General features: G+C 39.1%; 1 protein-coding gene across 1 annotated transcript in view; it reads right to left on the reverse strand.

Annotated features, from left to right (window-relative positions):
* cdkal1 (CDK5 regulatory subunit associated protein 1-like 1) overlaps positions 1-14,819 on the reverse strand; it is a 472,504-nt gene that overhangs the window by 308,407 nt on the left and 149,278 nt on the right. The window contains exon 7 of the mRNA XM_042332426.1: positions 1,140-1,260. Coding sequence (XP_042188360.1) covers positions 1,140-1,260 — 121 coding nt within the window. The remainder of the gene's footprint in view (positions 1-1,139; positions 1,261-14,819) is intronic.

Here is a 14,819-nt window from a genome sequence, read left to right on the forward strand (position 1 = left end):
AATGCACAGGAAGTTGGTCGGTTGCATGCTGAAACCAACATCGGATACATAGGGCACCTGGCTTATAAGCAAAGCAGCACCGTAACAACCACATCTCTTGGTTGTATTGTTGAAATGACAACTCACAAATGGACTGTTTTTTTGTTTGTATTTCAGAAGTCTTTTGTCAAACCATCCATATTTTGAGTAGCTCCCTTTGACCTGACTTACATTTTTGATCCGCTTCAAAAAGAAAATAATTTAAGTGAAATACCAATGACCATTGTGCAGCTTATCACTAAACTTGAAAAAAAGTGTGTAGACTAATTATCCTCCAGATGTAGCTGGGACAAAGGGGAGAGTCAGGGAGGCAAGTTATGAGGTCCTGGGGCAAAACAGTATGATGAGACTTAATTTTATCACAGTGAGGATGCAAAGGGAACGTAGAGTGTGTTTTCAGTGGGGGATATTAAAACAAAAAGTACTCATACAGGATATTGTTTTCCTTTAAAACTCCATCAGTGGACCAGGTAGCTTCCTTCATATTCCTCATAAAATTTCACTCACAGAAAATATATTTACTCAAGCAAGTAAAAAGAAAAGCATATTGGCTCTTTCGCCACTCATGTAGTAATTATCCACTTAAAACTTTTATAGCATCTTTGAGCAGTGCTCTGGAGCAGGAGAAAATAAGAATCTGCATATTGGACATATTTAGCAATTGCAAGCTCTGTTCCACACTGTGGCTATGTAATACATAAAGGGATAGCAAACAAAGAAATAAATGCAAATATCATCTTATACAACTAAAAAAGAGCATACATCAAAAATAATAGAATCAGAAGGTACTAGAGTGACAAATTGGATTCTACAGTACATTGATCACACTAGGTTTGTATTTCAGAAGTGTCCTTTGTCAAACCATGCATATTTTGAGCAGTTCCCTTTGACCCGACTTACAAAAACTGGTGTCAAAACTTATTATTAGTGTTTCAGCTTGCAAAAGTCTTACTGGGAATCAATAAATATGGCAGCATTGAACAATATTGTTAAAGTGGTGTACAATATTAGATAAGTGGAATATTTTACATGCATGAAAATAAAATTGGATCCTTAAATACAGCTAAATGTTTTATGAGTAAATGTTGATAGAAGCTTACCCAGTATTGATGGAAATGATTTCTATCAATGGATTTTTCCTAATCTTCGGCAAATCCAGTGGCGCTCCCCCTAGCCGTTTACCGTTATCCTTTTTCTGACCTAGAAGTCTCACAGAGTGACCTTCAAAGGAAACAAGAAAAACAAACATTTACACAGTCCTTTATTTACTGCACTGGAACCTAAAATATCTGCAATCTGCAAAACCAACCATTGATAATAATAATAATCTTGCATTTGATATAGCGCCTTATCACTTCTTTGAGACATCTCAAAGCGCTTCTGAGGATATACTGCAAAGTGGAGTGACTGTATTTTGTGAGCGAAATGCAGCAGCCAATTGCACACAGCAGTGTTCCACAAACAGTCGTGGATTGAGTGACCAAATTATTATTATTTTTTTGAGGGATGATGCAACCCACATTTTTACCCATGATTCCTGCCCCTTGTCTCATTTTTACATCTCTCCACTTGTTATTTCTGGTTAAGCGCACATCATGGAACACGAGCAGACACGTGAGGTTTTCAAATCACTAAACTGTCTTTGTTTCAGGAATTATCACTTTATATTGAATGGATGGATATTGAACACTAAGGTTAGTGAAGAACCATTTAGAAATACTGCCATACAATTAATCTGAGAACTTATCATACTGGGATAGTTGGTTGGTTTATTACCATGACTTTTATTTCTGCCGAAGTGCTCAAGTGACCAAAAGTCTCAGATGCTTAACCAAATGGTAGATATACCCAGATTTGTAATAGGGCCTGGGAAATAAATAACTTTGCACATCTACATTGCGTTTCGCCCACAAAATATACAGTCAATTCACTTTACAACAACAACTTGCACTCATATAGCACCCTCCATACAGAGTAGCGTCTCAGAGCGCTTGTATATTCTGTGAAGCACTTTGAGACATCTCAAAGTCGTAATAAGGCGCTATATCAAATGCAAGGATTATTATTATTATTATTTACGTAATGTGGATGCTGTATTTGACTCCAAATTATTTTTCTAAAATACAATAATTCAGAGGTGCACTTCTCCAACTCCACTGAAGAAGAAAAGTATAATAGCAAACATCAGATAACGTTAATTCTCTCGCGAATGTACTGCATTTATTTGTTAAACAGAAATTAATCCATTCTCTTTTTAATGGTAAAGAAAGAAACATTTCAAGATAGTAAAGATACTGGTGCTATATCATTGTAAAATATCATTATAATGCAATTTTGACTTTTTTTCAATTTTGAACTAAGGTATTACTGTTAGGATTTGCTACTAATATTGATGGTCATAAATTAAAGAGCAGTCGAAAACCCAAGATCCACACAACAATGTTTGTTGAAATGCAAGACAGTACAGAGACCTGCTGGAAGAGAAACAACTGTTTAATGTGCCTTTGCACCAACAAACGTGACCATTCTGATACTAAGCTGCAGGGTTATAATGAAGTGTGCATACACGATTCGTCACTCAATAGACAAAATACAAAAACTTGAAACAGCTTTCATTTGGACGCAGAAATGCCACTGTTGCATTTACGAGGTTAACAAGAACTGACTCTACTGCAGCACAAGTAATAGCTTTTCCTCAAATGTAAAATAATTTCCAAATGACAGACAGTTACTGGTTAAAAAACCACACAAACGAACCTGAGCCCAAGTAATAGCTTAGCCAGCTTCTGAAATACAGCACTGCAACTGTGAGTTTGTCAGGTTAATGAACATAATGTACTGCAAGAAAAAGTGGGATCTTAGCTCCCTGAAGGCAGAACTACTTATCCTGATAACTTGGGTATTGTTGCCTCCAGAGGTGTAATGAGGACCCATCTCTGGTCATAGTGCGAACTGCCTCCAGAGGCAACGGACATTTCAGCTGAAGGCTACTGATACGACCATAATTCCTCTGGGCTAGTTGCACAGGCTTGTACTTTCCATCTTTCAATTTATAAACTTGTTCATAAAACACAAAAGGATAAGATAGCAACAAAGACCAGCACAAAATAGCACAATAACTAATAATTCAACAACAAAATTACATTTGTATAGCGCCTTTCACGTCGGGGGGACATCCCAAGGTGCTGGACAGTTTCGGACCCGAGTTGGGGATCGGGATTGGGGAAGATGGAGGGCAGGGGGGGAAGGAGGGTGATCGAAAACACAGTCGAATAGGAGGAAAATAGTCCATTTTCTGGGAGAATAATGAATAATGGTATGGGCACATCTAAGAGAAAAAGCTCTTAATTTGGCATTGAAGACAGTCTACTCTCCGTAACTAGGTCAGCAAAACCAGAAAATCTGAAAATACTTTGATATTCAAAATAATTTATATAAACTCATCAGAAGGAATCACTACACACAAACTACACAAAAACTAACTATTGCAGAAAAGGCTCTGCTCCCCACCTTCTCAGACATAGGACTCTTAAGCTTCCATCAAATAATTCAACAGCTCAAAATTGCCAGTGTTCAAGCACCTCATAAGTAAACCTCTAGCTGTGCATACACAATGGAGTCAATGTTAGCAAGAGAGTAAATATTTTACTATTTCAGCACCAGACTCTACAAAAACAGTCAAACTGAGAAGATATTATAACACAGCTTGATACAGCTACTATGAAGTGTACAGCAACACATTGGTTCCTGTAGAATAGGTCCTTGTTTAAGTTAATATTTCATTTAAGCCCTGTATAATTAGAATCTTGGCTTTTATTCTCCTGCAAAAGTAAAAGGTTATTCAGTATTTAATCATATATATTGCTGCAGCTTAGTGGTTAGATCACTTGCCTCACAAGTGAGAGGACCTGCAGCAGGGCGAAACGTTTGGCAAGTTTCCTTACTCCACACGCCTGTTTACCCAGCAGTTAGTAGGAACCTGTTTTTTAATCGATTGGTGGATCGCTTTTCTGGGGGTAATAAGCCATTCAAAAATAAATAATAATAATAATGCATTCACGTAATCATAGAATCATAGAATAATACAGCAAAGAAGGATGCCATTCGGCCCATCATGCCTGTGCTGGCTCTTTGGAAGAGCTAGCTAATTCACGACTGTTTGTGGGACACTGCTGTGCACAATTGGCTGCTGCGTTTCGCCCAGAAAATATAGTCAATTCACTTTACAGTATATTCTGTGAAGCGCTTTGAGACATCTAGAATGCAAAGCTTACTATTATTATATTCAACTGAACCAGATATTTTGAATTAGATCCCATGGACCCTCCATCGGCAACCGTACTTTGAGCCCCAAATTTGTAGAACTCACTCCCTCAATCCCTTCACTTTGCCCCCTCTCTCCCCATTTTCAGGTCGTGCTCGAAGACCTAACTCTTTGACCGTGTCTACAGTCACCTTCCCCCTCCCCCGGCTCAGCATCGGGCTCCGCCACTGTTAAGTGCTCCAAAACACTGTCCAGCGTGAAGGGCGCTATATAAATACATGTCGTCGTTGTCGTACATTTATCAATAGTTCAGTAAGAACCAGGCTACAAATAGTTAAGTCTCAGTTGATTTTTACCACTTCATTTGTGACCTGCCTGCACATTAAAAAGCCTGACTAAAAGCACACCAATGTTTGAGTTGGTAACTGCACCATCCAAAAAACACATGTTCAGTAAATAACATTGGCTTGAAATGCACTCGTATGAAATATTTCATCCAAATTCGTATAGAAGTTAGTATATTAAAACAGGCAGCAGTTTACAAGGGATAATCTGTTTTATCATTAAGAATCCTTCAATTTGAGATAGTGTTGTAACATCAAAACGTTGCAAAAAGCTTTACAGTCATAACTGTTAAAGACAGTTAAAAACTATTTGTAGGCAAACATAAGTCAATTTGCACGCATCAATATTCAAAAAACTGCCATAAAATTAATTTATTTTGGAGGATTGCTGGCCAGCACATCGGGAGAAATTCCTTTCTCTTTTCGAATAGTGTCACAGGTCTCTTAAAGTCCACCTAAATCGGTGGCCGGGTTTTCAGCCTCTCTGCCGCTACACTCTGGCACTCCATCCCACAGTCCCTTTGCCTCGCTTTCTCCCTCGCATCCTTCAAGGTCGGTCTCAAGACCCTCCTCTTCAACCGTGCCTTTGGTCTCCCTCCCACCTCTCTGCCTTCCCTCACCCCTACACCACCCCTCCCCCATGCTCGGGCCGCTGTTCAGCATGTTGGGACATCTTCCCGACGTGAAAGGCACTCTATAAATGTAATTTTGTTTTTGTTGTTGTTGTTGTTAGACGGGACCTCGTGTTAACACCTCACCTGAAAATAGGCACTTCTGACCATACAGTGCTCCCTCAGCACCTCACTTAGTGTCTCCCGAGGCTTAAGGTGAACTCACAACCTTCGACAACACCTTGCATTCATATAGCGACCTTCACACGGGGTAACATCTTAAGAGTTTAAAATTAAATTAATCTTAGATTAACAAAAGAAATTAGGTATTTTAGTTGAAGATACATTTTCCAAGCAATTCATCATAAAACACATCTAGCTATAATTAGCAGCAATAAACTTGTACAAATAAGAAATCCCACCCTATGTATTACATATGATGCAATTGACAAATTACAGTAACTAGGTAGAACAATAAACCATCAACGTCAAGATGCTGATTCATTTATTAGTCAGAAAAAAGTGGATTTTCAATTTATATCCACACTCAATTTATTGTATACATACAATATACACTCACATTTTAAATTTAATGAGATTAGCATCATCTGAAATGAGTAACAAGCAATATAATATGGTTGTCACTTCTCGGCTGGACTACTCTAAAGCCCTCCTCGTCGGTCTTCCCTCCTCCACTCTTCACAAAATTCAGCTCATTCAAAACTCTGCCACCCGCATTCTCACCCACATCAAACTTCGTACCCCAATTACTCCAGTCCTGACCAAACTCCACTGGCTCCTGTCACAGAGTGGATCGACTTTAAGATCCTCACTCTAGTGTTTAAATCCCTCCATTCCTTGGCACCCCCCATCTCCCTAACCTCTCTCCCCACAGCACCCACCGCCTCCAGTCTACTGGGTCCGGCCTCCTCAGTGTCCCCCGAATCCTCTGCTCCACCATCGGCAGCCGTGCCTTCAGCCATTATGCTCCGAAACTTTGGATCTCCCTCCCTCAACTCTTTCGCCTCGCCCCCTCCTTCCCCATCTTCAGGAAGCTTCTGAAGACCTTCCTCTTCGACCACGCCTATGGTCACTTTATCCCTCCCCATGGCTCGGCTTCGGGCTCCGCCATTGTTAAGAGCTCTGAGATGCTGCCCAGGGTGGAGGGTGCTATATAAATGCAAGTTGTTGTTGTTGTTATCTTTCTCTTTAGATTTGGTCTTAAATTCTAAGAACATTTACTCATTGATGTGCTTCATTACATGCTTCCGTTCTCAATGTCTTTTGCATCACCCACCATCAATGCTTTCTTCCTCATCCAGGACATGTTTGCCTGAACTGTAGGTTTTACCATACCATTTATTTTGGGAAGGAGAAGTAGAAGCAAACAGTTCTGCTCGGTGCACCTCTCTAAAATAATAATAATAGGCCTTGCATAATCCTTATCACATCTTCGAGACGTTCTCAAAGCGCTTCACAGAATATACTGTAAAGTGAATTGACTACATTTTATGGGTGAAAAGCCACAGCCAATTGTGCACAGCAGTGTCCCGCAAACAGTCGTGGATTGAATGACCAAATTAGTATTTTTTTTGTTGAAGGGATTATTACTCCTGGAAAAGCAATCTGCCAATCGACTAACAACTGGGTTCTTACTTACTGCTAGGTAAACAGAGGCGTGTGGAGTAAGGAAACTTGCCCAACATTTCACCACCCTGCCCGGGAATCGAACCCACATCCTCTGGCTTGCGAGAAAGCGACTCCACATGCTACCACAGTAGAATTGTATGTATGAAAGTGACTAAACTTTGGACTGCTTAAGCAGAATTGTTCGTGCGATGCTTATGTAGTTAAAGACTTGAAAATTCCAACCCCAGGCTGTGGAATTCCAGTGAATCCCACGAAAGTGCACAATGCCAGATTAGATTTGCAGACATCACTAGATCTGAGCCTGCAGTCACACATTAAACTGTTTTTCTCTTCAAAATCCATGCAGTGTCAGATCAGATTCATTCTTTAAGGACCACCTGATTAGAATAGACAATCTTACATTTTGGTTTGGGATCATATTAAAGGCCATCCCAAATAATACTCAAATATACTGAATCCTACAACAAGATAATCCAATTTGCCTATATACATTTCTTTCAAGTTACATGAAAACAAATGAAACATGATACAACTTTTTATAGTACTTTATCACATTAGAGTATCTCACTGTTTCACAGATAATTATTCTCAAGCAGTGTGACTCTCTTCAGGCCTGAATGATGAATTAATCTGGAGGATTGTTGTAGGACACCAAAAGAAACTTCCTTCTCTTTTCAAATTCCATCTGACCAGGTAAAATATCTTAAGTGAGAAGAAAACTCTAATTTTTATATGAGGACATTATCTACAGGAGTCTCCGTTGTGAAGCGTTAGTTTGGTTAAAAGATGAGCCCACTCAGGCAAAAGATATTCATGCTACAATTGAACTTAGCATCCCAGGTTAGGGAAGGAAAATGGAACTGCCAAAAGGCCCACGACTGAGAACAGGTTATCACTTGGCTGTGGTATCCTCCATCATTGAACCTTTTACAACATTCTCCTTACATTTACATGTTTGGAAGTGAAGTCGGGTTACAGAAAATAAAGGCCTCTGTGAAATTGCAACCCGAGCAAAAGAGAGTCAGCACCTTCAGGAGAGAAGATGTGAAGAAATCACCAAATAAATGAATGATTTGTAAACCAGTACTTAATTATCTCAGCCAGGACTAAAAGCTTCTTAGCTAATGAGAAGGGGAAGTGGTTACTCCTGATATAACAACTTGCATTCAAATCATGCCCTCCACAAAGGGTAGCGTCTCAGAGCGCTTAACAGTGGCGAAGATTGACACCGAGTACAGTGGAAGAGCTGATAGCTATTAAATGACTCCTGCTGGAAAAGTGCACACAACATGTTGATGTCACACAAGAAAAGGATCAGCTGTATCTAGTGTTACCCATGAGGAATGGCCATTCAGGTGAGGTATTATTAGTGTGCCACCGCCTGTGAAATGGTACCAACGCACAAACCATCAGTTTCAGAATTGGGGATCGTGGGCTTTCCTAAGCCCTAAACTTGAACATAAATACCAACTCTTATACATACCCTCTGCAGTTAATGTGATCAATTGGTTTCTCTAGTCCACTGTGATCAATTGGTTTCTCCACTCACCAAAATGACAGAATTTGTGGGGGGTTTTCTTTGAGCTGACAGTAATTAGCTCATAGGCTCCCGTTAAATCTTTAATCTTTTAAACTATTAAGTCCTGAAAAGACTCAAGCTTTTGAAAATCACAACCTTCAATAAAGTTGGCAGTCTCCACCTTTTGTTTGCAGCATCTCCAAGCGAGCGGAAAATCATACGTGGGCTTCATGTAAATAAGGATTTATTATATTACTTTGCGCACATGAAGAGACATTTTGAATAGCATATGCATATTCTCATCTTGACAATAACAACCACAGTACCAGAAAACAGTCTGCCCTGAAGATTAGTTTAAAGCATAATTACATTTTCATAGAAAATATCGCTATTGTATTTGATATCAGCAGACAGTATATTCCAAAACCTTTCAAACTACAAGAAGGGATAATAAAGAAGCCATGTTAAAAAAATTGGGGGGGGGGGGCACATAAAATTGTGATGGCCATTTGCGGTACTATTAGTTTCCTATTTCTCTGAAATGTTTTCCCTTCCCAACACATTTAATTTCTCGTGCCTTCTTGTAACTCTCAATGCCACACACCATTCCAAGTTAAACTAAGCCAGCAGTTTGTGACCTCGTTCCAGGCGATGAACATATGATTCCTTTGAAATGGCTGCTAGAAAAGATGTGAAAGCACCATATGCTCATTCCAGATTATCTGCTGCTTTTCTCTCGTGAAGACCCTCGCATCTGATTGATGACTTCCCAGATGGCCTGGCAGAGAATATAAATTCAGCATGTGGGAAATCAGGAGACTGATCCTGCAGCTTGTGGCGGAGCCAGTCAGTAAACTTCCCAACAATGTTTCCAGTCTTCTCATTAGAAATTGCCACATACTTGAAGCCACTACATACAAAACTGGTTTAGATTCTGGGCTGTTCGAGGAACATGCAACTAAAGCCTTCTTCCCAGTTATCCGTATTTGAAGACAGGGGATGGGCTAACAGCATCTTCAGTGATTTTTATCAGCTTCTTTGCAAAATTATTCAGATAGGATTAATAAATAAATGTTATGTCAAGCCTTCTTGAAATTATATCTGGAATTGGAGATTCATAGAATACCTTTATAGAAGCTGACTAATTAAAAAGGCTACACCTTTCAAAAAGCAATAATATCCATCTGTCTAGGCTCAATCCATTTTTACAAAAGTATATCCTTGTCAGACATGCTTCATTTTTATCCATTATCTTAGTTGACCATTTGTTTTAATTATAAATGCCCTGAATTATAAAGAGCACGTGACAAAACCGGCCTTCAAGAACACATCAAGACAGGAAAAATAATATCTAAAGCACAAAGCTTAGTCTGTAATAAAATCTCCACCTAGGTTTATCTAATTTTGTTTAGGTCTCTGTGTCATTCATTTTCATTTTGAACTAAGTCATCATAATCCAATGAGCAACTTGACATTATCTTTATTACATTAATTAAAGTGAGCTGTCAGTCACATAAACCACATTTTGCATTAGTTTAGTTTTGCAAAGTGACAAGAGAATAGAACAAATAATTTTGTTATATTTTTCCATTTCTCTTTTTGGGGGTTCATTCACAGTTATAATTGAGCCCAATGAGGTGCAACAGTGATAAATTCCTTAAAGGAAATATACCAGTTCTGCTCAGTAATGTCAGGAGCCACAAACCCAAATAGAGTCTTGTTCAAGGGCAACTTTCAGGAATGCCCCAATACACAATGAAGTAATGTGACTGACATCTATAATCCCTCCACATATAAGCTAATTTCAATCATCCCACCATGGACAAACCCAACAAACCTTCACAAGAAAGGTTTTAAAAAATGATCTATGATTTCTCAAATGCTCAATACATGCTGGGGTCAATCCCTATGGACACCTTGTTAGAGAACAGGAAAAGCAATAGGACTGAAGCACAATCAGTACCACCCAACAGCATCCCGAGGAACATAGAGCAGCAACTCTGTTGAGAGCGAGAGATAAAAGATAGCTGACTGTTTTATGAGCATCACTGCAGTGCGTAATGTGTGCGCCGATTACTATTTTGGATGTCAGTTTGGCAGAACTTGATTTGGTTTTGTAATCCAAGCTGGGAGCATTCAGCTACTATCATAGATAAACAAACTTAACCTTAAGTTGCATATAATATTTAAGATAAATTTAGCACAAAACCTTTCAGATTTTAACGAACACAGTGATTGCCCTTGACAAGATACAATAATAATAATCCCGGCATTTGATATAGCACCTTATCACATCGTTGAGACGTCTCAAAGTGCTTCACAGAATACATGATAAAAGTGAATTCAATGTGTATTTTGTGAGCGAAACGTGGCAGCCAATTGCACACAGCAGTGTCCCACAACAGTCATGGATAGATTTTTTTTAAGGGGTTATTACGCCAGAAAGTGATCTGCCAATCGACTAACAACCGCATTCCTACTTACTGCTAGGTAAACAGAGGCGTGAGGAGGAAGGAAGTTTGCCTAAGGTTTCGCCCTGCCCGGGAATTGAACCCGGGTTCTCTTGCTTGTGAACCGAGTGCGCTAACCATTATGCTACGGGATTCCACAAAATGCAAAGTAGGTCAATCTAAAGAAAATTATATACATCAACAACAACAAATTGCATTTATATAGCGCTTTCACGCAGGAACAACGTCCCAAGGTGCTGAAATTCCATTGAGTGAGTTCAAACAACTAGTCTAGTCATGTAAATCTATGTGACTGCCTTAAACATATTTACTCCAATTGCCATTCTTCACAATATGAGCTTTCAGATTTAACATTTTGACAAAAAAAGTGAGAAAGTAGCCTTCCTTCCACTAAGTAACACAGCAATGCAAGTGCATATGTTGCTAGGGCACTGCTGACTATATAGACCAGCCAACCTGTTCCATCAGAAGGACTAGGAGGGGCAGACCAGTCACTGGGACCAGGAATTCTTTCCGCTCATCTTCTGTTCATCTTGCAAGCCAATGCTCTAACACATAGGGTGGTCCTAGCTAGACAAGCTGATGGAACTTTGCCAGAGAGTTTTTTCAATGGCAAGTTATACGGTTTTAGCTGGTTAAACTTCAGCAGTACTCCAATGTACACTCTGAGGTCCCCAAACCTTGGCTCTTGCCAACCTGGGCCTCACGCTCTCCAGAATTAAGCTGGAGCAGAATGCATCCTTCGAGGGAGAGGATGTGTATTCCATTCCAGACACGTGGAAATCTCCATGTGTAATAATAATAATCCTTGCATTTGATGTAGTGCTTTTCACGTCTTCGAGACATCTCAAAGCGCTTCACAGAATATACTGTAAAGTGAATTGACTGTATATTTTGTGGGCGAAATGTGGCAGCCAATTGCGCACAGCAGTGTCCCACAAACAGTCATGGATTGAAATGACCAATTTATTATTGTTTTTTTTTGAGGGATTATTATCAGGGGTAAGTAATAAATAATAAAGTAAGTGGAATACATATGTGAAACTTCCAGTCTGGTTTGGATACTCTCATAGATTTCTGCATGTGTCAAGACACCTGGCTGGCCCCAAACATATGCTGTAAGTAGGCACAGTTTAGCATTATGTTGCTGGTTATGATTTTTTTTTAAAAACTGCACACTTTATACCTAAAATTCAAACTACAACTTCTCATTTGCAAGTTATTGAACATAGTTGATTTGCAAAGCACATGCAGAACTGGATGTACAGTTTTTAAATTTTTTAATTAACAAGTCATCAATGTGAAAAGAAGTTTTCAGATGTCACGATGCAAAATGAAAACTGCAGATGGTACACTCCAGCACCAGCCTCACTGTGCCGCCTGGCAAAACTTTTGGGGGCATCACAATTAATTGTATAATAAGATATAAAATTCAACTATAAAAGTCAACTCATCCTTAAGCCTCTATCAACTTGCTCCTTGTTGAGTTCTTGCCCTTTCATGGAAGGTATGTGCCCCCTATTCTTACTTCATATTTCCAGTACCTTGCATTTATCTGTACTAAACTTTCAAAGGCTGCCAAGGTACCTCATGATCTCACTTATCAAATCTAATTTTATACAATGCCATCTGCCCTGCTTGGGATATTGAGTATTGCTGCTATTTCAGGGTTGACATGATACTTGGAGGGCTTGTTTTCTCTCAGTTACAGTGAGAGCTCCTGTTGTTAGGAGAGCCAGGTTGTTTCTATGAAAAGCACCAAGGCAACATCTTATGACCCAAGCATTTGTAATTAAATCTTTTACAGTTAGCCATTTACTGGACAACCACCAGCTTGGCCCCACATTGTTACCTGTGGTGTCATTTTACTTCAAAGTAAATAATAATCCGGTTTCATAACTAGGCTACTTTATTTCTCTTTCTTTGAACAACTGCCAGACCAAAACTAGTCCCAGAAATGTTTTCAGCAGACAGTTAGATGAACGAAAACCTGACTGTCTTCACATGAAGAAACCATTAAAGAAGTCTGGGATGTTAAACTTTCTTTTATCTGTGAATTACCCATATTCCCAAACATTCAAGCCTGTCCTCAAAAACTAGTTTTAACCTGCCAATATTACAAAGTTTTGAATTTTGTTTCAAAAAGTTTTCAAAAAGAGGTTATTAATATCACTGTTTCTACACGTTCACGGATGAGACTTCATTCCAAAAGACACAGTCACAGCATTTCAATGAAGCGTATTCAAAATATCATGAGTAACTAACTAACATTATTAAAATAGAAGAAACGTCATGGTGGGGAGGGAGAAGATATTGCTCTAGATTTTGAAGACAATAAGACAGTTATAAAATTGTGATTTAAAATGTGATTTTTTTTGCAAATACCTGGGACTAAGTTGCTCCAGTGACGTAACTGACGAGATAGCTGTCGTACTCTCTGAAAGTGATCCTATTGGATTTAATAGGAACGGGCACTCTGCATAAGCATAAAAAGCTAATCCTAGGGTGAATGGGCCTCAGAAAAAGCAGAACTAACTGGATATTTCTGCACACCTGAGAATACTTTATGCTCCCGGGGGAAGATCAGTTCTTGGGTGGGCTCCAAGGTTGATCTAAAGAATCTCCACACTCCTTAAATTAAACGGAGCTACTCACAACTCTCCTATCAAGGACTTCACAGGAAAAGTAGCTTCCAGATGTTTCACAAAAGCAAGGAGTCCTTTTTTTAGAATGTTGGGCTTTTTCTCACCATCTCTGGGAAAGTAATCCAAACCAAAATTACTCCCGTGGACTTTCCTTTTACTTTTAGGAAAATAAATCGGGCGGCATTCAACCCTTAAAGAAATTGTTGCCGAAACATATGGACACTTTAAGTTAAAGGTGCTTCTAAGCAGCCACTTTCAGTTCTTGCAAATCAAAGGGAGTGTTAGCGAGTGAGAATAATGCAAAATTAGGTCAAGAAAGTAGAATTCAGTGTTACCACTCGGGACTATGACATGATGGATAGAAAGTGGGATCAGAAACTATAATCTTTCCATTTGATTATAATTTCTTGGGTTAGGTAAAATTCTTAGATCAGCATAGGCACAGAATTGGGAAAAAGACTGAGAAGTATCTCCATGCCAGCCAAGGTAAGATGTTTGGCTACCAGAAAAGCTTGCTAATGTTCCAGTCTGAGACTGGAACTAAGAGAAATGCATCTTTCAGATAAGTATTTTTAAATCCACTCTAGGTATAGGTAAAGAAAACCCTATTAGCGTATGAATTAGTTGATGTAGATCCCATGCTGAGACCAGGAGATTTGTTGGAAGCTTTAAATGCTTAGCTTCCTTCATATAACAGGAAATCAAGAGACACAATCTTAAAAGATCTCCCCTCAAACAAGTGAACAAAACTCAGATACAGGCAGTACATCTCCTTTAATGGAGCTTTGTTGAATGAATCCAAAGCCTCAACTGCTCTGTTTCTATTAACTATCATGATAGAAACCTAACCGCCTCCATCACCCAAGCCAATAGAAATAGAATCCAGTTATGTACCTCAAAACATACCACTTTGATTGCGCATGCAGTCATCTTTTCCCTCTCTCCCATTCTTCCCAACCATGCCTTAGTTCGGGTGCCCATTCAGCACTGTGAAGCTCTTTAAAACGTCCCCTGGCCATGAAAGACGCTAGTATAAATGTAAGATGCGTGTATGTATAAAGGTACTATTTTACTCATATTGATCGTCACTCTCAGTATAGGTAAATAACATCCTTTGGTAACTTTTCACCCCATCACGCAATTTCGCACATGTGTATAACAGGAATTATTTTTTCTTATACAATATAGGGTTTGTCATTGTGCACCTTTAACTGAGATCAATTGAATGCAGCTCTTTTCTCCCTGTTCCCTGAATGTTCTGTTGAAAAAGCATTCT

The sequence above is a fragment of the Callorhinchus milii genome, unplaced genomic scaffold (genome assembly GCF_018977255.1).
Source record: "Callorhinchus milii isolate IMCB2004 unplaced genomic scaffold, IMCB_Cmil_1.0 Scaffold2, whole genome shotgun sequence".
In the NCBI taxonomy this organism is placed as follows: domain Eukaryota; kingdom Metazoa; phylum Chordata; class Chondrichthyes; order Chimaeriformes; family Callorhinchidae; genus Callorhinchus; species Callorhinchus milii.